Source organism: Cibotium barometz, chromosome 2, assembly GCF_041138505.1.
Source record: "Cibotium barometz isolate CiBa-2024 chromosome 2, ASM4113850v1, whole genome shotgun sequence".
NCBI classification, from domain to species: Eukaryota; Viridiplantae; Streptophyta; class Polypodiopsida; order Cyatheales; family Cibotiaceae; genus Cibotium; species Cibotium barometz.
The window spans coordinates 38499206-38525127 of record NC_141047.1 but is presented as its reverse complement, the minus strand read 5'-3'; the positions used below and the strand labels follow the sequence as shown (position 1 = coordinate 38525127).

The 25922-nt window shown below is 41.8% G+C and overlaps 1 protein-coding gene across 2 annotated transcripts in view; it reads left to right on the top strand.

Moving 5' to 3' along the window:
- Positions 1 to 15687: 15687 nt before the first annotated feature.
- LOC147641036 (CLIP-associated protein-like) overlaps positions 15688 to 25922 on the top strand; it is a 77796-nt gene continuing 67561 nt past the window's right edge. Inside the window, exon 1 of one of the 2 annotated variants that reach the window (XM_086817623.1) lies at positions 15688 to 16792. In XM_086817623.1, the coding sequence (XP_086673749.1) occupies positions 16460 to 16792 (333 nt within the window). In that variant the 5' untranslated portion in view covers positions 15688 to 16459. The remainder of the gene's footprint in view (positions 16793 to 25922) is intronic. The other variant, XM_086817632.1, reaches the window with a different exon arrangement.

The window sequence follows — 25922 nt, the reverse complement described above, 5'->3', positions numbered from 1 at the left end:
TCCAAACTGTGCAATCAGCCACTTTGTGGGTCCACAACAATAGAAACACTGAAGTGTGTGCTTAACTACTTCTTGAGCAGTTTCTACCCTTTTGACTGTTTCTGCTTGGTGCACGGGAGATGGAGGTTTTGAGTTAATTGTTGATGAATTGGGACATTGGGTAGTGTCATGACCAAAGGTTTTGCAATATATGCAGTACAAAAAAACAGGTTCCTTGTACGCACAATGGGGATTTGGATGGTCATAGTGATTGCACTGAACACAAGCCATTTTGCTTATCACTTGGAGAGGAATTAAAGGATGTTTGGTTTTGAAGGATCTCATCCTCTCTTAGAGATGTCGGTTGTAAGTTTTTAAGCAAGGCTGCATAGAATTCAAGGAATGACAACTCCGAGATTAATCTTTATTTTGCCATTGCTTCACTTGGTTTAGATGAGGAACATCTTGTAACATGATCATCTTCCATCATGTTGTCATCTAAACCTATTCTTTCTTTACAACATTGATCAAATATTTCTGGACTATCCATAGAACAATTTCTATCCGGGATTTACTTCATCTATCGTAATAATAGAAATTAAATCTCGATTTATGGATCCATCAGTCCAGCCTAACCCCATCCGATCCCATGGGTTAGCCAACCGCCCAACCACTGTAGTGATGGGATCCAATTTGGAATTTGGTTAGGTTTTGTCCCGGGTACCAAGGAAAAGAGTTCCAAGGCCCCCTAGCCGGAAGTTCATGCAAACATAAAACTAGCCACACCACTTACACACCCAATATGAAATTGCCTTTTTCTTAGCATCAGCTAACTTAAAACAATCCTTTAATGAAACCATAGTACCATTGATCACAATCTTCCAATTTATCCAGTTGATTCATAATTTCCCATCATTCCTTCATCAGAGTATCTATGGCATCATTGGCAACTAGAATGCTCACCACCTATCCACACAGGGGCCTTTTCATAGTTCCTAGCCCATAATACTTGGCAATATAATCACTTATAAAAATCAAGATGGACTCTCGTTGAAGATCAGCAAGATCAACCAACAGATCCATATAAAGAGCCATGGACTCATCCATTGAAGACCAGCAAGGTCAATCAACCAGATCCATGCTCGGTTTCACAAAACAACTCTTACTCCTTGTTCCAATATCTTCCTCGACGCACGCGTGGGTATCCTAGGCGACCCAGAGCCCGAGCACCGTATGGTCAGCACCCTCTAGGATCCTTCGCAGGTGACCTAGCGCTTCACTCATAGGCCGCTTCCTTGGTCCCTCATCCACCGTATCGGAAGCTCACCATTTTAATCGAACCGAGGCTGGTCAAGACCTCGGTCGACCTTGCTACGCGAGACGTCCTCCATTGACTCTCCGTCACAGCAGTTGCAACTTTATCAGTTAGGTCTCTATGACCTTAAACACAAGACGGTCAAAATGCTTCCCCAACATTCTTGACATAAAACAGCCATTTACAAACAACATTTACAAACAGTTTACAAATACAATTTCTATATTAACTCTCATTTTTCCACATTATCCCTCAGTAATCCACATTACTTATTCCACATTCCATTTCCAATCACATCATTTTCCATCTCTTCACTTCAGATTCCTTCACATCACATATCATATATTCACATCCATATCCACATCCATACATCCACATCCACATTCACATCCATACATCCACATCTACATGCTTACCTCCATTTTCACATCCTCATTTATACATCCACATCCCATATCCACATTCATACATACACTTCCATATCCACATCCACATACATACATACATCCACATCCCATATCCACATCTATACATCCACATCCACATGCATACATCCACTATCACGCCCTCATTCATACATCCACATCCACATTTTCATTCACATCTATACATCCACATCTACATCCACATATATACATACATCCACATCCACATTCCACGTTCATATCTATACATCCACATCTACATCCACATTCACATACATCCACATCCACATTCTACATTCACATCTATACAGCCGCATCTACATCCACATTCACATCTATGCATATACATCTTCATGCATACATCCATTTTCACATTCATACATCCACACTCCCATCTCCACATCCACACATCCACATACATACATCCATTTTCACATTTCTTTAATATCTCATTCACCTTGGATTTTTTCTTGTTTGAATCACATGCATGCCAAACAGGGTTTTCAAACTGTGAGATCCCGTTCTCCACCGCGCAACGGATTCGGGGTACTAGCAGCGGAAGTAGCACATCATGCGTGGGTAGGGGTCTCACACTCGGGGCCTCGCCCACGGATATCCGGACAAGAGACTAATCTGTCGGTTTGTCCAAAACCGAAACCGGAAAAACTTCCTTTACCCGGAAAGCATGGGCGATTCCACCAGGATAACTCTTTACTCTAACGTAGTCAAGATTATTACGGATCAACTGATCTGACTGCACCTTTAACGGTACTTGGTCAAATCAAGGAAGAAACTTGCACTTAGATCATTGGGATCAACGCTTTTTTCCCCATCAAGAGGCACAGCCGTTGAAAGCAGGTACTCATTGTCTATGGAATAGTGTCTATACTTTTCTCCCTCTGATGAACTTTATCACCCCCAAATGAACCAATGTAAAGTGGTTGTGAAGGGTCCACCACACTCGAGCTCTCCATCTCACCCAAGAGACTCGTCTAGTCGCTCTGGAATAGCACTCGCTCCTCTTCCTATAGAAACCTTGACTACTCTTTTCGGACTAGTACTCCTTTTTAACAAGGGAGGTGGCTGCCTACTGTCTAAGGTTTAAGCCATCTGACAATGGCATCCACCTTGTCATGATCCATACACGGAGACAATATGGCCTAAATATTAGATCTCCTTACCAAAAATCACGCTTGGATTCCCTCCCAAATAGCTTATTTTCCTTAAGGAGTTTTAACACTAAGCACAAATGTTGTAAAAGTGTTCTTCTTTTGACATACTATATATAAGTATGTCATCAAGGAAGGCTACTACGAATTTTCCCAAATATGAATGTAATTGTCCATCAGTGTCATAAATGTTGTTGAAGCATTCGTCAAGCCAAATGGCATGACTAGGAACTCATAATGTCCAAAACGAGTCATAAATGCGGTTTTGGGAATATCGTGTTCCCTTATCTTAACTTGGTGATACAACAATCTAAGATCAATCTTGGAAAGTATTGCACACCATTAAGTTGGTCAAATAGCACATCAATGCATGGCATTGGGTATTTGTTCTTAATTGTAATTTGATTAAGAGCATGGTAGTCTATGCACGTCCACATAGACCCATCTTTCTTTTTTAGCAAAAGAATAGGTGATGCCCATGGTAAAGACCTTGGGCGTATAAACCCTTTCTTTATATACTTGGCTAACTTCCACTTCCTTTACCTTAGAGTGGCTTAACCTATAAGCAGGTTTGCTTATAGGTTTTGTGTTAAAACCCTAAGATCTCTCTAGATAATTGTTATGCATAAACATGCATAAATCAGGCATAAACTCATCCACCCGACCACCCCCGAGCCCAAGGGATGCACACATGAAATATAATGAAATACATCATACCTTCACCTTGATGTCCCATACCATCAAGAGGTATAACTCCAAACCAATAGCATGTAGCTATAGTGTGAAATGGTAGGTGAGTAGATATGATCCTCTACACAAGAGACCATAGCCTAAGCCTCCAAGCCTCCCTTGAGTGTGCCCCATGCCCCTATTATATAGGAGGACCCTCAAGTGACTTTTGACTCTCCATTTCCCATGTGTGACCCTTGGATGCCTGACCCTAACCTTAACCCTTAAGGTTAGTCCATAACCCATGTTCCACTAGAGCTTATTCTCATGCTCCCATGCTCACAAGCCTAATGTGGGTTAGCCTCCTAGTATATGCACACATAATGTGTATATAACATACTTCCCCTCTCTCAAAACATTGTGCAATGAAAAGAAGGAGAACTGCGCTAAACAATCTCAACCGATTCCCAAGTCGAAACCTCTATTTCCCTATCTTTCCACCTAATTTTAACCTCAGGGATTAGTCAACTACAAAGTTTCATTTCCCTAAATTCAAGTACCTTATCATTCATGTGGAACATAGGATAATTCTTCGACGTCAACGAGTTCTTGAGGAGTGACTGTGTTATCCTCACCCCCCAATTTCCCTTTCAATCTATTGATATGAAAGACTGGATGAAGTCTAACATGTGGAGGTAGTTTTAGTTCATACGCAACCGTGCCAATCCGATGTATAAATCGAAATAGACCACAATATCTAGGAGACAAATTCGAGCATTTTTCTATTGACAAAGTCTAAGAATCTTTAGGAACTTTTAAATAAACGAACGCCCTTGGTTCAAAAGACCAAGTTGAGCGTCCTCTATCAGCATGGAACCATGCCCTATCCTGAGCACTCCTGATAGAATCCCGAGCTTGAGTCAGCATTTCCTGCAAATCATGCAAGAAATCCCTGAATGCATCAAAATCGATGTCCTTAAGACTAACATCAATAGGTTCCCTAGGTTAATACCCATACATAAGCATGACCGGACTAAAACCAATAACCGTATGTTTAAAACTATTATAGGCAAATTTCATCATTGGAATATATTTTTCCAATTTAATGCTTTTCCATAGACATATGCACGAAGCATATCCTCTACAATCTGATTCATACGCTCTGTTTGCCCATCAGACTGCGGATGATCAGAGCAATTCATACTCAAAGTAGTTTCCTCGTTGTAAACCATTCAGAATAATAAAGTAGAAAAACATGGCATTATAACAGCAGGAACCAGGGATTCATCGACGCCCAGACGTACCCACATCTGCACATGGAATAATCGACATCCCGAGTTACCCATATCAACATAGAGAGTTACCCATATCAACATAGAGAGGTATCAGCGTCTCGATGAGTCACATATGTCCATCGGTAAACCATCAGGTTAACTGTATAAATCACCTAAAGTACAAAACTAGAGAAAGAAATGCCAACAAAGGAAAAATCCAAATTTCCTTAATCCAAACACAACAAGATAAACTCGTCGAACTCTAAAGAAAGAGATTTCAACAAGTGAAAATGTCGACGAGATTACACTCATCAATACATGCAGGCTATAGATAAAAGAAGTTTATCTAGAGAATGCTCACACTATAACTTCTAGCGAATTTAGAAAATGAGATTGTCTTTGAATGTTAAGGTCAACATGCTAAGTGATGTAAGCAAAGAAGTTTATCTAGAGAATGCCCACACTATAACTTCTAGTGAATTTAGAAAATGAGATTGTCTTTGAGTGTTGAGGTCAACATGCTAAGTGATGTAAGCAAAGCAACAATCTTGAGCCCAAATTATCCCATAAGATAATATATGTGAGGGATCACTAACGTCCCATACCACCATGATACCACCCATACATACCTTAACAATTTGAAACTCCCGAGTATGCAGTTTATGAAACATGAATAAAATCCTATATAAAAGGAATAAAATGGCCTTATCCTAGACTTTCACATACTAAAACCTATCTCTATATACCTGAGACCACATCAAGGAATAACTCTTTTCGAGTACATCATTAGAAAAGAAATTGAATTATTGGCGCCTTTCTAATACCCAAAACACAATAAACTTAGGGTAGAAAAATAACTCACCTAGATACATAAGCAACTAGGTATCTGAGTTGGAATATGTACAAGAGTACAAGAAATATACTCCAAAATTAAGTGCAAAAAACGAAGGCAAATGCTACCTTCAAAGCACATGATATTATCCAAAAGATCAAAAGATCCGTATAAAACCATGGATAAAAGCATAAAAGCTCCTCGAATCCATAAAAACCATAGTTGATCATAAAAATCAATGGATGCCATCTAATGGACATTAATCATGCCAAAAGAAGCATTAAAATTAGTGGCCAACTCATCAATCCGGAGTATATGAACGTGGTGTCGTTTAAGCAAAACTCCAAAGTAAGCAAGTGAAACACGTATGTAGCACTCAATAAGAAACCCCTAGACACAAGTGATCTAGGCAGAACCTGACGAGTCCAAATAAAACTTGGAAAACATCCAATAAAATCCACCAAAACAAACCGATCAACTAACCCATGATAGAATTTGTCTTAGGCTTAAGAAATTAAGCATAGACCACACTTAAACAAGTGCAAAATAAATTATCATGTACAAGTGTCAAAGGTGAGACACACTTTGAACGCAGATTCTAGCCATCATTGAAGAAATTAAGGAACATGTCCAAAAAGAATGGCTAAACAATGGTTAACAAATCATGAAAACATCGTTTAGAATTAATCCAAACAAAAATAACTACTACAATCATATTAATAATATGCGAATAACCCGCATCTATCTAATGTCAGCACGTGAAAACGTACTTCAACATTAAATAATCCTCGAAAATATTTAATTCTCAAGAAAAAGAATTATCATGATTTTTTTCTAATTTTTCCTAATTTTATAGGACCTCAAAATACGATAATTTTTGAATTCCACCAAACCTATCTTATGGCATTCCAAACCTATATTTTTTCAAAAAAATTTTAGCAATTAGATTTGCCAAAATACCATTGATATTTTTAAAAATACCAATTTCTAGAATTTCTAAAAATAATTTCTAGAATATTCCTAATTTTTCTTGAGAATCCTATCGTTCACGAAAATTCCAATTCCGCCCGACAATTCTCAAATCTAATGAAAATTTACAATTTAAATGGATTTTTAAAATTTTTGGGTCAAAAAATCTATTTTTAAAGGAATTTGAATGATTACGGGCGCTCGAATGGACACACCACATGCCAAACACCAACCCCACATTTTCTAGAAATTTTAAATAACCTTTGTCTAATTTTCCACTAATTTTTAGGTTTTTTTTAAATTTTAATTTACCCCGAACGCATTTACGGTTTTCCCAGAATACGGAAAGCCAACACTTTCAAAAAAATGAAAAGACAAAAAAAAATCGAAATGTGATAGATCAAAAGTTTCTGGAATCCGAAAGGTCAAAAGATTTTCCGGAATTCGGAAAGCCAAAAGGTTTCGGGAAAGCGGAAAGCTAAAAGGTTTCAAGAAAAAAAATAAATTTCCAGAGGGAAAATAAATATCTCAAAGAGGTAAAATTTTTCCAATATCTCTTATCCCTTTTTCAAGATTTTTTGAAAATAAAAACTCTTTTGTAATATATTTTAAAGCCTCTCTTTACAAAAAAAATAAAGCTTTTTAAGCTTTAAAAAAAACCTTTTATAACTAAGATTTAAAAAAAGAACCTTTTAAAAAAACGTATTATGGGGAGGAGGCGAATTTCACCCGGCGGGCTGCAATGCAACCCCCCCCCCCCCCCCCGCCTGCGCGAAAATAACTGAGAGAGAGGGATCTCTCCTCTCCATCTCCACTCCTCCTCTCCTCTCCATCTTCTCCACTCAATTCCATTCAATCCTCTCCCATCTCTTCTCTCTCTGTTAATCTAATCAGAGAGGTTAACATTTCATTAACTTTTAATTAATCTTAATTAATCTTTTTAATCATAATTATGATTACTATTAATTAAAAATATGTTTTTTAAAGAGATGTTTATACATGTGAGAGGAAAATTCAGAATTGAGAGAGGAGGATCCCAAGCACACGAGAGAGTATTCCATGCATCAACATGCTGGCCCCCTACTGAATTTCAGCAGAAAATCGGCAGAAATTTGATCGCATACCCGCAAAAAAACCCGCAAAAATGTATTAAAAAATATATTTTAACCATAAAAATGCTCTAAAATTTTTTTAAAAATTAAGAAAAATTTCCTTAAAAATCTAGAAATTTAGGGAATCCATTCTACCAAAAATATCCATAGTAAAATATGTGGTATTTTTGTAAAAATTTCCATTAATGCTTATTTTAAACCATAAAAAATAGCATTAAACTCACGAAATTCCCCTGCAAGTCTATTCGTCCATTGAATAGTAGTAACGCACGTCCATTGAATAGTAGTAACACACGTTCCAATCGCCATATCGACGATCCACGTGCAAATAATCAACGCAAATCAATAAAATAATATTTTTACTAGTAAATATTAAAATTTACTTCAAAAAATGCCAAAATTTACAGTAAGAAAGAAAAATAACAACAATTAACTAGAGATTGCTCTGATACCACTGTTAAAACCCTAAGATCTCTCTAGATAATTGTTATGCATAAACATGCATAAATCAGGCATAAACTCAATCACCCGACCACCCCCGAGCCCAAGGGATGCACACATGAAATATAATGAAATACATCATACCTTCACCTTGATGTCCCATACCATCAAGAGGTATAACTCCAATCCAATAGCATGTAGCTATAGTGTGAAATGGTAGTAGGTAAGTAGATATGATCCTCTACACAAGAGACCATAGCCTAAGCCTCCAAGCCTCCCTTGAGGGTGCCCCATGCCCCTATTATATAGAAGGGCCCTCAAGTGACTCTTGACTCTCCATTTCCCATGTGTGACCCTTGGATGCCTGACCCTAACCTTAGCCCTTAAGGTTAGTCCTAACCCATGCTCCACTAGAGCTTGTTCCCATGCTCCCATGCTCACAAGCCTATGGGTTAGCCTCCTAGTATATGCACACATAATGTGTATATAACATTTTGATCGTGGTAGCACATCAATGCCATGGTCAAGCTCCCTAGACGGTGGAAGACCATCTGGGAGACTATCGAGAAACACATCCCTAAACTCTCGTAATAAATCACTCAAAGCAATTGTGTACTTTTGTTTTATTGTCTTGGTTTTAGCCTTGGTATTTACGTTTTGTTCATAAGAAGACAAAACAAGTTTTAGAAAATAGTGGTCTTGACCAAGGCCATTTAAGTTATCACAACTTAAATTAGTTTCAACTACGAAAACTTTATCAATCACATTCAGTTCATCTACGGAAATAAATTGATGCAACACAGTACAAATATATACATTATGTGTATTGTCGACGTTGATGGTATGACAAAACTCTAGGGACGTGGATGGTATGGCAAAACTCTAGGGACAAAATAAAGAGTGAAGCTGGTACCTCACGCTCACTGTTTAGCTTCACTAATCTCCCCTCATGCATAAACTTTAGGCTATTGTCTTGGTAGCTCTACAACTCAGGGTGGTAGGGTCGAGGTTATACAACCACTCCCTGTCTAGATAAATATCTGCTCTAGCCAAGTACAGGACCTAGAAATCCAAACTGGCCTCATAGCCTTGCCTAGCTAAAGGTACCCCCAAGGCCAATGTGTCCTAAATAGTTTTGGTAGCTACAACTCAGGGTGGTAGGGTCGAGGTTATACAACCACTCCTTGTCTAGATAAATATCTGCTCTAGCCAAGTACAGGACCTAGAAATCCAAACTGGCCTCATAGCCTTGCCTAGCTAAAGGTACCCCCAAGACCAATGTGTCCTAAATAGTTTTATCATGACCATTAGCTAATGACGCCGTATACTTTATGGTCAAACTTGATTTATCTGGAAAATGATCAGACTTGGTCTCTCTGGAAATCGCAACTTCTTAATAACTAGTGCATAGTTAAGGAAATTGTGGGTGGCTCCATTATCTATCATGATCCTGACTTTATGGCCACCTATCCTGCCATACAAATGGACCAGATCATGTGGTCCCACTGATGACTTCCACATCGCTTGGGGAACACAACAAGTGTGGGTACTATCAATATGTCCGAGAGTTACCTCTCTCAACTTTGCGAAACTAAGAGGTAATCGCTAGATAGTATGCAACTGTCGAGATGGTTTACCATCCTTCTTGGCATCGCTAGAACTACCTCCAACTCCCAGCTTTGGACATGCTGCTTTGCTATGTCTAACCTCGAAAAATAATTAAAGCATAGATTTTCTTTTCTAGTTTTATCGTACTACTCCTTTTTTTGTGTGGATTTAGATTGGCTTTTCTCTCGAAAATGGCGTGGCTTCTTCACCTACTAGTGCCCACTCTGTCCTCTTTGCTGCTCACTCTGGGCCCCTTGCCCCCTATCGCCCCGAAAGAATTTCCTCTTAAAGCTAGAGCCCTCTTTCCTCTTAAAGCTAGAGCCCTCTTTACTCTTAGTTATCTTGCTAAGCCCAAATTTAGGTGAGGGAAATGCCATGCATTGAGCACTTATATCAATCATGCCAGGACCTTTACAACTCATTCATAGGCAAAAACTCTTTTCGAGACAACGTTTTAAAATCTACCCTCGAAAGTTTGGTGTTAAAACCGTAAAGATCTCTCTAGCTAATGACCATGCATAAACATGCATGAACCAAGCATATACTCATCCAAAAAACCACCCCCAAGCCCAAAGGTGCACACAACACATATCTTACCTTAGTGTCCCATACCACCACAAGAGATATAACTTCACTCCAGCAGCACTTGGCTCTAGCTTGAAATGGCAAGAGAGTAGACACAATGCTCTACACAAGAGAACATCCCTTGAGAATGCCCCATGCCCCTAATATATATGAGGGCCCTCAAGTGACTCTTGACTCTCCATTTCCATGTGTGACCCTTGGTTGCCTGACTCTAACCTCAACCCAAGGTTAGACCTAGCCCTTGCCCCATTAGAGCATGTTCCCATCCTCCCATGTTCACATGCCTAAGGTGGGTTAGCCTCCTAGTATATGCACATATAATGTGCACATAACATCTGGTATTCTTGGCCAAACACATCCACCACTTGTATGACTTACCTATCGATAAGTTGGCCTCGATGGGCTTCACATCCTCTGGTGACCGCTTTGAGGTTGTGAATATCTAACCACTTTTGAAGAAAGATATTTACCGAGTCCTTATTGCGTTCTTTCTCCTCTCCCTCAAGCTCGGCGGCTTGAGATCCTTGAGAAGATTAGCAACCATGCGGAATGCTTCATTGGTGCTATGGCCTGTGACCGTGCTCAAGGCACTACGTTCTCTATAGAAGAGAAATTCACTCTGCGCAGATCTTGGTGCAACTACACTCCCTGCAGGAGTACCAGGACTAGCATCCAAACACACATGAATGCTCCTAAGCACATGAAAAATCTCAGCTTGATTCTTCTCCAATGCGATGGTCCTAGCAACTGGGCAATGGACCCTATCAAGATACCTATCTCATTATCCTCTACATCCACACAAGTCCGTAGAGAATCATATCGATGGAATAGTCATTGCTAGCATCGTCAAAGCATACAGAGGTTGCTCATCCATTAACTCCATATTGTCCATCACTGGGGACGAACCCATGAGGTCATCAACAAACATGGGAATATCAGGAGCTATGTCAATGGGAACGTCCCCGGTCTCTCGCGAGCTCGAGGGAGATCGTACCATCTCATCTTGGCGAGCGGTCACTACTTGACGTATATGATCAAGCGACAAGCCCGACACGGAGAATAACATATGAGAAAAACCCCCTAAACCACCTGCTATGGTGGGCGAACTACCCCCTAAACCACTTGCTGTGGTGGGCGAACTACCCCCGCTAGACATGCTGGAATCCAATTTTTAAGTCTTGTTCTTTTTATTTTTATTTTACAGATAAATGACAAAATGCGATAAATAAATAAATAAATTGGGAGAAATTAGAACTAGCTCAGTCCCAAAGTGTGCCGACCAATGTTGATGCCATGCGCTGTAGCAGCGGCAACGAATTCGATCTCTAGCACGTCTTGGACTTCACGAGATGATGTCTCTCTTGTGCTGTGCCCAGTTGATCTCTTTGTATGTTTGTGGGTTGTAAAACCTACACACTACAAGCTAGCCCAGCTTTCAATTGAGTTACCAGGGAAGGAGATGAAAACAATTGTGCCCCCATCAGCTACTGCTTTTCAACAGGGTGGTCGATGAGTAGCACTCATTTGCCATCACCATTTGATTGAGTTGATTTGGTGAAGAGTTTGGTGTTGCAGTGGAGCAGCACCCGTTGTTGCTGGATTCGGTGGTTGTGGACATGGTTTACTTTACGCACCAGGTCGTAAGCACTGTGTGCCACGCATCAAGCCACTGCTATGCACACTAGCTTAGGGGCCTTAGTTGACGAAGACAGTTGACTGTACATGTGGGTGGCCTGGAGCTACACTGTATGGCCCTCACACACATCAACAAGCATGGAGAGAGAGAGAGAGAGAGAGAGAGAGAGAGAGAGAGAGAGAGAGAGAGAGAGAGAGAGAGAGAGAGAGAGAGAGAGAGAGAGAGAGAGAGAGAGAGAGAGAGAGAGAGAGAGAGATTAAGCGTCTACTAAAGACCCAATGGGCCTATGAGACCAAAGCCATACAATAATGTCCATGGCATATCTCATCATGGAATGGAAAATTAAACATAATGAAAACATAGAGAGAGAGAGAGAGAGAGAGAGAGAGAGAGAGAGAGAGAGAGAGAGAGAGAGAGAGAGAGAGAGAGAGAGAGAAGCTTCATGATGGCGAGAGCAAGAGCTTCAAGTTGCCCTTCACACAAAGCTATGGCGTAGCCCCTCTCCTCCACACGTTTTCCCTTTTTTAAAAGCTCAACCGAGAGAAGGACAATGCGATAAGGTTTTCTTCCATTCAAATGTTTAAAAAAGCAACCTTGATGTGGGCCTGGTCCCGACTCACGTAAAGAACCTCCACTCTGATACCAATGTTATGCTACGGTAGCGGCAACACATTGATGACATAGGAGGAGAGCTCTGGATCACCACGCAACCATAGAGGGAATAGAGATGGGAAGAAATCCATGATTAACTATGATGTTACAAAGTTGCTTCTCTTCTCCTTTTAGATTTTTTAGTTCGTGGTGTTTTTTTTTACAAGATCCTACATGGAGTTTTGTTATAAAAGATGGACACTTTTTGGTTCAATGATAAGTGAATATTAATATATTATGAGGAGACCCAAATTTAAATTGGTTAATCTACATATTATGGTTTAAACTTGGCCCTGGTGATGCTTAGGATTTGAGCTCCTTGATGGTGCTTTTTAGGACTTGAACCTTGAGCTTAAGTCCTAAGCACCTCCAAGGGTAGGACAATTTACAAATTATGGTTTAAACTTAGCCTTGGTGGTGCTTGGGACTTAAGCTCAAAGGTCAAGTTATTTTCCACCTGCATGAATATATAGGCTAATAGGTATGCATATATATATGCAAACATGCACATAGATGCATTGCTTTTGCTCACAAGCCACATACACTTGCATATACATGTGCACATGCATGGGCTTCCATGCACATTAACATGTATCTACATGCACACACGCATAGATGCACATGCATGCATGCACATGCCCAATAGGTGCATTGCATGTATAGAATCACATATATGCATACACATGCCCAATAGGTGCATTGCATGTATAGAATCACATGTATGCACATGTGCATGCATGCATACACATGCCCAATAAGTGCATTGCATGTATATAATCACATGTATACACATGCACATGCGCATGCTTGTGTGTGCACACATATGCATAGATATACATACATAAATGTGCATGAACATGTATGGGTGAGAGGGCTCTCTCTCTCTCTCTCTCTCTCTCTCTCTCTCTCTCTCTCTCTCTTGCTCTCTTTCCACAAATAGGTTGCTCTAGTGATGCCTTTTTTGGTTTTTAGCTTAATAACTACTTTGAGCAGTCAATGCATTTACACATACAATGAATTTACACATGCTTTAAACTATACTATTTGAACACACACAAATGAAGGATTATTTTTACACCTTTCTTTATTGAATGTAATGAGCCTTGAAAACTCACTTGATGAGGCGCATTGATTAGCTTGTTATTGAAATCAATCCAATTTTAAAAGCGATAAACTACACGTGATTAGCCATGCTTTAGTAAGCACATTTATTCAACATTCTCTCTCCTTCATTTTAATAATTTTGTGAATATAATACACTCACACTTCAGAAATGAAAAATTTAATACACTACATAGATTTGATGATGCCACTATCAAATTATTTTAAAGAGCTAGCTTGAAAATTCTCAGCTGTACTACACAAGTTGTTTTATGTAGAAACTAATGCAATCAAATCTACATTGCACATATCTATTCACTCAAATTTAATGGGCTAATTCATCTAGTAAAAGCCATTGTTCTTTAGGGAATCTTTAAGTGACAATTTAAGGAGGGGTAATATTGTTATATTTATTCCATTTCATTAGTTTACACATACCCTACAAAGGTACGCACCATAAAAATAAAAATAAAGCCTACAATAGATCCTTTAAAAAGTCACTTGAGCCAAGTGTACACCTCTAGATCTTGGGAGGTGTAACAAAAAGTTAGTCACATGGCATGCATTATCACATACATGAGAACAAGATTTGTATGCTAGAAATCATACTATTTTATAAAGTAGATTTGAGGGCCAACTTTGCTTTCAAGGCTTACCAAACAAGGTGCAAATGCATTGGAAACAAGTTATGTTTAATTTTTAAAAGTATAACAAGGTTGAAAATAGCTCGAGGAAGGTTTTTTTTCACATACAAATAGTCTTTTTGATTCTCATCGATTCTTGGAGGGATTTGTGTGGAAAGAAGGGTGGAGAAAAACATAGTAAGATAAAGTATACAATTATGTGTTGGGCTTTAGTCCTTAAGTTGACTAACACCCTAGACTAGAAGAAAGTGATGACTAGCACCCTAGAAAGTGACTAAACCACAAAAATTTTGTAAGGACTATTTCATATTCGGCATATAGATGTGGCATTTCAAAACAATTTTTATATTGAGGTGTAAAATGCCCCATTGTATTGATAAATGCATAATATACTAGCAAATATTACCAAGGGAGCTTATAAATGTGTGGCCATTCTCTTGTTATCCAGTCATGCTATCCAATCTAGCAACTTAGTTGTAAAGACACAGAGGATATTGCACGACTCAACAAAGAAGGTAAGGTAGATGGGGAGATCATTGATGAACACTTTTCAAGGAGGGACATAATCTCTCCCCTCCCTTGTTTTTACTCATTTGGTGGTTAGCACTTGTGCACTTGTCCTACTATCGAGGGTCCCAAGGACATTGGAGTCATGGTTGTGAGTAGTGTTTGGAAACACCTATAGCTTGATGCACACCTCACATCAAAAGGTTAAACATGAGATGGGTGAAATAGGTAAATCTACTCACCACAATTGAAGGCAAGTTGTCCCTAAAAATGAAGATAATTGTAGGTTCCTTGTAATTTAGTGAAAGATGAAGCCAAAAAGGTGGCAAATCAGAGTCTTTTTTGGTGACATTTTGTAAATTTCTACTGGTCGAACATGTTTAGAAGGGATAATTATCATTATCCTCCACCTTGTGAAACACAAGAAGAAACATGAGATCACTTTCTACTTAGGGGATTTTGTTTTGAAACAAGAGAGGACAAACATCTTCACCATGCATCACCATTATCAGGCAATCCATCAACCAGTATCAACCAATCTTGCATTTCCTCACAGCATGTGGTGATGGAGCATGCGAAAACCATGTATATACACACTGGGTAATTCATATTAGTGTAGGATTCTTTACGGTGACGAGGCAGCCGAGTGGACTCCCCACTCACTTTTTTCCCTCTTTTTTTTGGGTGGTTGGGGAAGGGGGTCCATAAAGGGACTTTCATCCGAATGAAGCAATATAAAATTTGTCAATGGAAGGCATGGATGGAGGAATGAATGATGGATGTGGTGTTGTGGGGTTGGTTATGCTCTTACATTTCATATGAAATTTTGTTAAAAGGGATAGGTTTGAGGAGAGAGTTTTTCCCCCTTACCAACCACCGGGCCCCTGTACACACACAAAACAAAATACCATCAGAAATTGAGCTCTAAACACCACCACTGGGGGTTTTCTCTTCCCTCCCTCTCTGCAAAAAACTGTCCCCTCTTTATGCTTTTGCCTTTCCCTTACATCTGCTACCCTTCTTCTCCATCCCCGATCCGCCTCCCTAACGCCCCCTGCTTTTTTTTCTACCTTCATCCATTTCGAAAGTTTGATCCCAGCACCATTCTAGGGTTTTGCAGCGAAACTGTTCTTTGTCTTTCTTCTCCATTTTGGCCCTTGGCCTTGTTTCCTGCGCGATCTGCCATTGTCTCTTGCAGATCAAGCTCATCCTCAACCCTAGGGTTTGGCCATGGCAACATAGCACAGGCATTGCAGACAATGGATGATTAACCAGGCTCTAATGCGTACATCGTGCAAATAACGATGGTCGTACAGGGTTTCGTTGAGCGTGCAAGTGCGATCCAACCCTAATTTGGAGGATGTTCGCAAACAGGCGAATTCGGTACATAACAAACCTACCCTAATTTGAAGCATGGTTGTAGAAGCTGGCTGTGAACCTGCAAAGTTGTTCCATTGAAAAAGTAACCCTAAATTTAGCCCAGGGTGACTCCCCGCCTGAGTGTTAGCAGTTCTACATATATGGTCTCATTATCATTACGGAATGGAGGAAGCTTTAGAACTGCTTCAGGCAAAGGATACAAAGGAAAGGATGGCCGGGGTGGAGAGGCTGCAGGTTCTTCTTGAGCAGAGTAGGAGGAGCCTTACTGCAACAGAGGTAGGAAGCCTTGTGGATGCGTCACTTGGGCTTCTGAAAGATAACAACTTTAGGGTCTGTCAGGGTGCGCTGCAGGCCCTTGCCTCTGCATCTGCTTTGTCGAGCGAGCATTTGAAGCTACACTTCAATGTGTTGCTACCTGCCATTGTGGAGCGCCTGGGCGATGGCAAGCAGCCTGTGCGGGATGCTGCTAGACGCCTACTTCTGGCTCTTATGGAGGTACTTTTAATTGAAATATGTTATTCAAATGAAGAGAAAATTGGGAAATGAAGACTAGGACCTTGTCATATGTGCTTGTACATGTCTGGACCTCTTTTGGATGTGTACTTAGATGATTATGACTTTTATACTCCCCGAAGATTTTTCTTTGAAAATTTCTTGTTTTATATTTAGAGACAATAAAAGCATGCTCCTTGTTTGATATGCAGAAGGTATTTGTTTATTCAGTGTTTCTTACTTGCCTATTCTTTGCTTTTATTTTGTTTTTCCAAGTTATTGTCTAGCTAAATCTAAAAGGGAAGATGTCACTGCCATTTTCCTTTCCCTTAGTTAAATTTTCATGCTATTGTCTCTCTTGGATTCAGAGCGCAATGTCAGAAATTTGAATCATGTGTGGGTTTTTAATAGTGTGTAGTTGGAACAGGAAATTGAGAGAGGTTGCAATGTTGCCTTACTTTGCTCTCTTGAGTTTACAGGATGGGAATGAAGCAATCTTCTGTTCAAGTCCTTAGCCTGAAAGCAAAGAACTGCTGCACTATGTGAAACATGCACATAACTCGGTAGTGCTCCCGGAGTCCACAAAAGGCCCTCAATCACCACCATGTGGTAAAAAATGGGTTGTGGGCAGGTTTATTGCCCAACCAGAGCTCCATCCGGATTGCCCCAGAACTTAAGGGGCTAGACCAACACTGATGACTGTGCACATGGCGCAAACCCTGGTGACCCATACCACTGGAGCGCACTGTCCAACCATTTGGCTAGAGCTTGTCCATGGCCTGATCTTGGTCCTGATGCCCTAGGAATCCTCCCATCTGGAAATAACCAAGGATGAGCAATCCACTTTCTTACATAGGCATAACACAGTAACAGTCCATGAGAGTATTCAGTAGGCATACACACTGAGTCTCATAAATAAAACCTAACCTCATCAATAAAGCCAGCCCAGTTATGTCATAGCACATAACATTATGGAAGTGTTAAATCCACATGTGGGGCTGGTTCAAGCTTCAAATTTGAACACTGAAAGGGAGGATGGGTGGGGGGTTTGTTATTGGGCAGTCTGCCTTTCTAATTGCTGGCCAGTTCACATTCGACCTGCCCTACAACCATTCAGTGGGGTATTTTTACCCTGTTATTGGGCGGCCAAATCTGCCATGCCTCTGCTGCTAAAAGCTGGGTGCCTAGTCTGGGTCGTGGGAGGGGTTTGGGCTTCTCCCCATCTTGCTGAAAACTGACATTGTCAAGCCCTTTTTTCTGGCTGGTCTGCTCCTTATTCTTCTGGGTCAGTATTGCTCCTGTTTTTCCTTACCCTGCACTCTAGCCGTTACAAACCAAGGTAATGTTTCCAAGTAATGGTCCTCTGGATCGCCCTCTCATGACCTAACATTAGGTTACAGGGGAACTAATGAATTGCCCAAGAAATGGTATGAGGTACTCAACATAGGAAGGCATAACGCAAGCACATATGAACACCCCTTTAAGGAAGTGAGCTTGTTGGGTGTGCAAACACCCAAGGAAGAGAAGACTAGAGCTTCCATAAGACAAGAATGAAATGCCCCAGAAAGATCTTGTAATTCTAAGCATTTTATTGGTCAATTAAAGGGTTGAGCCTATTGTAAAAGCGCTCTGCCTAAACCCTTTACTGAAGCAAGGGGGATTGAGCCCTTTCATTGTATTGTATAAGCTGTCTACTTAAACTCTTTGTTGAAGCTCCTTTGTAAAGCTTTTATAGCTTTATTAACATGATTAAGACTTTATTAACGAACATAAGACAAATACTGCAGGAAAGACTGAGTTGTTTGCATTGAGACAGGGGCCTTTCTTAAATAGAGGCCGAAAGGTACAAGTGAAGAGACACATCCCTTACCTTCTTACAGTAGTTTGATGCTGCTTTTTCTGGTGGTAATTACACGGAGTCCTCTAAGGTGAGAAAAGCTGCGACTTTTCTCAAAGGCAATGCATTGCAGTGGTGGTCTACTCTTCTTTTACAGGGCATAGCACCATCTACTTGGGTACAATTTAAACAGGTGTTCTCTTCCGTATGGCTCACATCTACTTTTGAGGTTGATGTAATGACAGCATGGCACAAGTTGGATGCATCAAAGTGTGACAGCATGGCACAAGTTGGATGCATCAAAGTGTGACAATCTTGAAGATTATAACAAGAAGTTTTGGGAAGCTTTACTCCCAGTTACTTCTTATCATGCAGTGCCTTTGTTTGAGCAGGTGGAGAAGTATTGTTGTGGGTTGCCCAAGGAAGTGCGTGACTATTGTATAAAGACTCGAGTAACAAATATGTCACAGATGATAGAGAATGCTATGACAGCTAATGCGTTACTCACTGGAGTCTCATCTGGATTTAAAGGCAGTAAGAACTCGAGCAAGAAATAGGGTTAGTTCCTGATCTTGTTGGGGAACAGCCAGGTGGTGAAGAGACTGAGTTGTGCAGGGCATGGGGCAAAGTGAGAGATCAAAATGCCTTGATATTCTTTGACACAGGTGCTAGAGCCAACTTTATTTCACTGGATTTGGCTGGCCGATTGGGGATTCGTGTAGAGGAGATGGGGCCTTTATATGAGGCTAACATGGCTTGTCCTGGGTATACAGAACTCGTCACTCCTATTATTGGGAAGCTCAGGCTTCATTTGCAGGGTTATGTGGACAGCGATATCATGCCACTTGATGGATGTGATGTTTTGTTGGGAATGCCATGGTGCCACAGAGTACATGCGGTGGTGGATACATACAATAGGAAGATCACTTTGACTCATAGAGGGAAAGAACATGTTTTGGATGTAAAGTTAAAAGGGGAATCTGTTCCTATTGTATTAGCTTCGGCAATTTCATCAGTAATGAAAAAGTATCTTTCCGCGTACTTGATTTATGTAAAGGATGCAAAAATGATGAGTCTCAGTCTAATTTGTCTATGTTAGATAAGGACAGGACTGATTTCTTATGTGGGTTCCAGGATTGTTTTTCCGAGTCTTTGCCAGGGGAACTTCCTTCGGAAAGGCCAGAAGATCATGTCCTTGATCTAATTCCGGGTAGTACTCCACCAAATAGACCGCCGTATCGTGTTAGTGCAGTCCAACAAGAAGAAATTATGAGTCAGGTACAGGAGCTGTTGAATAAAGGGTTGATACAGCCTAGCTCATCACCCTTTTGCTCACCTATACTCTTAGTGCAAAAGAAGAATGGTTCTTGGTGCACGTGTATTGATTACAGGGCGCTGAACAAGAATACCATCAAGAATCGATTTCCCATTCCGAGGATCGATGACATTTTGGACCGCTTACAGGGCTTCACAGTCTTTAGTCGGATTGACTTGAAAAGCGGGTATCATCAGATACGTATTAGACCCGAGGATGTGCATAAGACAGCATTTCGAACCACGTTTGGGCTATATGAGTTCTTGGTTATGCCCTTAGGTTTGACAAATGCACCTGCCACATTTAACAGAATGATGGACAGGATTTTCCGGCCTCATAGAGCGTTTGTGGGCACATTCTTTGATGATATGATTGTGCATTCACAAACTGAGGAGGAGCATAGAAGGCATTTGGCCATTGTGTTTGCAGAACTCCGGAACCATAGGCTGGTTATTAATGGCAAGAAGAGTGAGTTCTTCTTGCAAGAGATACACTTCTTGGGGCATATTGTGTCTAAGCATGGAGTCCGTATGGATCCATCGAAGGTGGAAGCAATTCTTAATTGGCCAGATTTGAGGACCGTGCATGATGTACGCAGCTTTTTGGGATTGTGTTTCTATTACAGGCGGTACATACGGTATTTTGCTGAAATTGCTTCGCCCCTTCATGCCTTAACAAAGAAGGCAACTCCGTTTAGATGGGCTGATCAGGAAATTACAGCCTTCAAAAAGCTTAAAGAAAAGCTTACTTTGGATCCAGTATTAGTATTACCGGACCTCCGAAAGGCTTTTGTTGTCCAATGTGATGCATGTGGAAACAACATTGGGGCAGTTCTCATGCAGGAAGGACATGTGATAGCCTATGAGAGTTGAATATTGCAGGATGCCGAGAAGCATTTACAGGTTTATGAGAAAGAGATGTTGGCTGTAATTCATGCTCTTTCTACATGGAAACACTATTTGCTTGGAGCTGATTTCACTGTGCAGACAGATCATCAGACCTTGCGTTACTTCCTCACGCAAACTAAGCTTTCAGAGAAGCATATGCGATGGGCAAACTTTTTGTCTATGTTTCACTTCCAGATTGTGCATGTGGAAGGCAAAAAGAATGTTGTGGCAGATGCTTTGTCACGCAAGCCATAGGTCTCAGCAGTTTCACTTGCTTATCATCATGAGCTTGATGAAATGAAAGAGCAGTATGCCCATGATGAGGACTTTGAAAGGTTGTATGATCAGATGTCTGAGAGTCAGCGGCATGAGCACTATACTCTCAGAGATGGGTTTTTGTTGATGCATGGTAGACTGTGTGTTACCAGGCAATTGCGCCTCAAGGTTATGATTGAAAGTCATGCTCCACCGTATGCAGGTCATCGAGGAATAGACGCCACGGTAAAAGCAGTGGAGACTTTCTTTTATTGGCCAACCTTGAGAAGAGATGTTGATGCCTTTGTTAGGCAATGCATCGTATGTCAGAAGGTAAAGTTTGACCATCAAAAGACACCAGGGTTATTACAGCCTTTACCTATTCCACATAGACCATGGGAGAGCATTGCCATGGATTTTATATTCGATCTTCCACGGACACAAACGGGCAATGATGGCATTTCGACTATCATATGCAGGTTCAGTAAGCAGGCTCATTTCATTCCCGTGCGTAAGACGATCAAAGTGGATCATATGGTGAAGTTGTTCATGGCGAACATCTTCAAGTATCATGGCTTGCCTACGTCTATCATTAGTGACCGTGATCCATGGATGAAGAGTTTATTCTGGAGAGGGTTGTTTGACAACATGGGTACAACTCTCAAGTTTTCACCTTCATTTCATCCACAAACAGATGGTCAATCGGAAGAGACTAACTCTACAGTGTTAGATCTTCTTAAGTGTTATGTGTCAGAGCACAAGCAACAATGGGAAAAGTATCTTCCTTTGGTGGAGTTTGCATATAACAACACTGTCCATACGTCGACGGGCAAGGCGCCTTTTGAGATTGTGGAAGGAGGGAAGAAGGTACCACCCATTTTGCACACAAAGGATAAGATTTTTGAGGCTGATCAGTATGTGGAGAGTATGGATGAAGCTTATCGGAGAGTTAAGTTGGCACTCCAGAAAACTCAGCAAAAGCAAAAGAAGGCAGCAGACCGTCACAGACGTGCTTTAGAGTTTGCATTGGGTGATTGGGTTCTTTTGCGATTTGAAAAGGCTAGGCTCAAGAAGATGAAGGGTAAAGCATAGTTACCAGGGGATGGGGACGGGGAACGGGGACGGGGGGTGGGGACGGCACTCAAAATTGTTAATTTTAGAGGAGTAAAGAATCAAGATTAATCAATCAATAACAACAAGCTTTCTAACTCCAAAAGTTATGAATCATGATACACATTACATTTAAAATTAAATTACGCTACGAGGTGCAAGAGTCAAGAGTCAAGACTTGCAAAGTCGGAAAAGAAAGACTTAAAAGTTGATAACATTAAATAGATATACTCAAAAGATGTTGGGGCCTAGGCGATACAAAATATAAGTCACTCGCTCTCATACTCTGCGCTCCCAATAAGAGAGGTGCTAGCCTCATGATCATGAGTGCGTGAAGTGTGGATGGGGGTTGTGTCATCCGATGAAGGCTCATGATGCGAACCATCTGTCCCACCCTCCTGTGCAATAGTTGTAGCTGCCTCCTCTTGTTCCATCTCCCACTGTGTAAAAGTATCGGCATTGCATCTTGCACTCTTGCCAAGCATGTGCAAGTTTGCGCTAATGAAGACAAGATCATTAGCTCTTTCCACCCCAAGCCGATTTCTTTTCTTTGATGAAATGTGACTGTAGGAGGACCATAATTGCTCTAGGCAAGAAGAGCTAACGGACTGGCTCAAGATCCGGATCGCCAACTGTTGTAGCTCTGGTCCATCTGATCCGAAGTCCTCCCACCATAATGCTGCACCAACCTTGAATTTGTCCTGCTGCGCATCTGCACATCCATATGAGACTTGAAATGCCCTGTAATTAGAGAGCTGGTCTCTAATTTTGTGCCTGATTTTTGCATCCGGCGTGAGGCGATCCAAGATGAGTCTCCAACCGTTGCTCACCTCTTTATCACCCTCCTGTCCTTTTCCCTGAAATTTTGGGTCCACCATAAAAGCAGCTGCATGTAAAGGAGAGGAATATGAGCTCCATCTCGCCACACAAAGCGAGTGGATCTCCTCATATCTATCTACGTCTGGCTCAAGCTTCTCAAGACTCTCTATCATCTGGTCCATGGCTTCATATACTTTGCCGATGCATGGCTGCATAGCATCAACAATCCTGAGCAAGTGGACAATGGGATGCACCATGGCGTCAGTGTGCTTGAGGTCCTCCCAAAAATTAGCATCGTCGACCTTTTTCTTGCATGAAATCCCTACCTGTGTACGTGCAAAAGATGAGGAGCAAAACTCATCACTGATGAATAGTTGCCGCATGGCACCCTGACAATCCTTCAAGCGATGCAACATAAGAAAGTTGTATGCAAAGCGAGTGTCCGAGTACTTGAGAAGGACCTTTGTGGACCTCTTTCCAAACTCGGATCGAAGGTATGTGTGATTGTTGATGAAGGTCACAATTGCACATGCATCATCAATCACCGATTCAATCCATGACAATTTCCCAATATCTTTCAAAAGATTATTGAGACAATGTGCCATGCAAAAAGAGACGGTGATTTGAGGATACATACTCTCAAGAATAGCTCCCGTTGCCCTATTTGTTGCCTCACCATCCGTGACGAAACCGATCACACATTCGGGGCCGATAATCTCGACAGCACTACTCCACTCAGCAGCAAGTACATCCGCAGTCTTTCCCGTCCCTGAAGCATCATGCGAGGAGACAAAGTACATCTCCCCCCGTGAGTATGCCACAAGGCCATGGATAGACCTTTTCCGCGTGTCACTCCATCCGTCTGCAATCAAAGAGACTCCATTGCGACCCCATTGTCTCTTTGTGTTTGCCGCCACTTGCTCAACAAGGCGTTTCTCCTTGTCAAGCATAGTGGTCCGCAAGGTTTCGGAGGATGGAGGTGTGTAGTGAGGACCGTACTCGCCAATCTTCTTCACTATCGTTTTGAAGTAGTCGGACCTATTTATCATTTCAAAAAAAAAGAGGATAAGTAATTAGAATGGCAAAATGGTGACCCGTGAATCGTGACTCGTGAGACATGATGATGAAATCATGTGAGTGAAATACATACCGTGCCACACGAAAAGCAATGTGGTCATGAAAAAAGAAGCGGGCCACCGTGGCATCAACCTCCTCCTCCTTTTTGGGATCCCAACTCCCCTCAAGAGTACTTTGCCGACGAGAGAGAGGGGGTGGACTAGGTTGCGGCATTGAGAAGGTGGCTTGTGTGAAGCTGCGAGTAGTGCCACGAGGAGGATGTGGCAGAGGGGTAGATGAAGATGCACCACCACCCGATGTAGAACCTGATGTTTGGGTTGGAGTGACATAAGTGTTGGGATCCACTCCACGCACCCTTTGGCTTGCATTCAAAGCTTGATGGGCGGCAAGCTTTGCAAGAAGCTCCTTTCTTATCTCCGGTGTGACCCGCTCACAAAATTTCACCTCATGACCGGGCTCATGCAACAAATGGGCCCTCACCCTATTGGCCCCACCCACACGCTTATATGGGCAAAGCTTGCATGTCCATGGACGTGCACCCCCCGCATGAGTAGGAGGCTCGAAGTTGACCTCATCCCACCATGACCACCCATCCGTTCTACTCCTACCGCCCGCACGAGAAGAGGATGCCATGAATAGTTAGTAACTTAGTAGTAGTCTAGTAGAAGAGGGTGGAGAGAGCTTAGAGGGTAGAGTAGGAGAAGAGGTAGAGGTACTAGAGGGAAGATTGAAGTAGTCTAGTAGAAGAGGGTGGAGAGAGCTTAGAGGGTAGAGTAGGAGAAGAGGTAGAGGGAAGATTGAAGTAGTCTAGTAGGAGAGGGTGGAGAGGAAAGTGGTGGAGTAGGAGAGGGAGATAGTGGAGAGGAAAGCTTGAGTAGGAGAGGGAGATGGTGGAGAGCCTAGAGGTACTCAAGTCTTGGAAGTTGGAAGGCTTGAGCAATGAGTAGAAGAGGAGTAGCAGGAAGCCCATTATATAGCATATGGCAGCTCTCTCTCTCTCTCTCTCTCTCTCAAACTCTCAAACGGCCAGCCGCCAACGGCTAGTAGCCGTTACCCGAAAAAAAACGGCTCTATTTTTGTAGCCGTTGCGCCGTTGCAGACGTCCCCCCGTCCCCGGCAGACAACGTCTCCCCGTCCCCTCGGGCGGGGACGCCCGTCCCCTGGCCACGTCCCGTCCGTCCCGTCCCGTCGCCGTTACGCAACTGCAGTTAAACGGGACGGCATTCCCACGTCCCACGTGGGCGTCCCGCCGTCCCCCTGTCACTATGGGGTAAAGAGCGCTTATTCCCTAAGTTGGGCATGCGCTATTATGGGCCTTTTCAGGTATTAGAAAAGATTGGTGAGGTGGCCTATCGCTTGAAGCTACCAGATCACTGAAGGATTCACAATGCATTTCATGTGAGTCTCCTTAGACCTTTCCGTGGGGATGTGCCTGAGGATGTATCAGATGAGGCTCAGCCGGAAGTTGAGGAACTTGATGAGGTTCTTATTCCATAGCAGATACTGGCACATAAGGAAAGAAAGGTACGAGGTAAAGTTTCCCGTCGCTATCTTGTGAAGTTCAAGAACTATTCACCGATGGATGCGAAGTGGATGGAGGAAGGTGACTTAACAGATTCACGTCAGGTTTTGCAGCTTTATCTCGATGCCTTTGAGTTGGAGCCGACTCTTGTTACGGCTCATTCAGGTTTAGCAGAGCATGGGTTTGGAGCATTGCCTGATGCTCAAGAGGGGGGTAGCACCTCCACTCCCTTGATACAGACAGGCTCAGATGACATCTAGAGGTCGCTTGGTGCAGTTTTTGTCTCACCCGAAGGTACTGATGGTTGACAG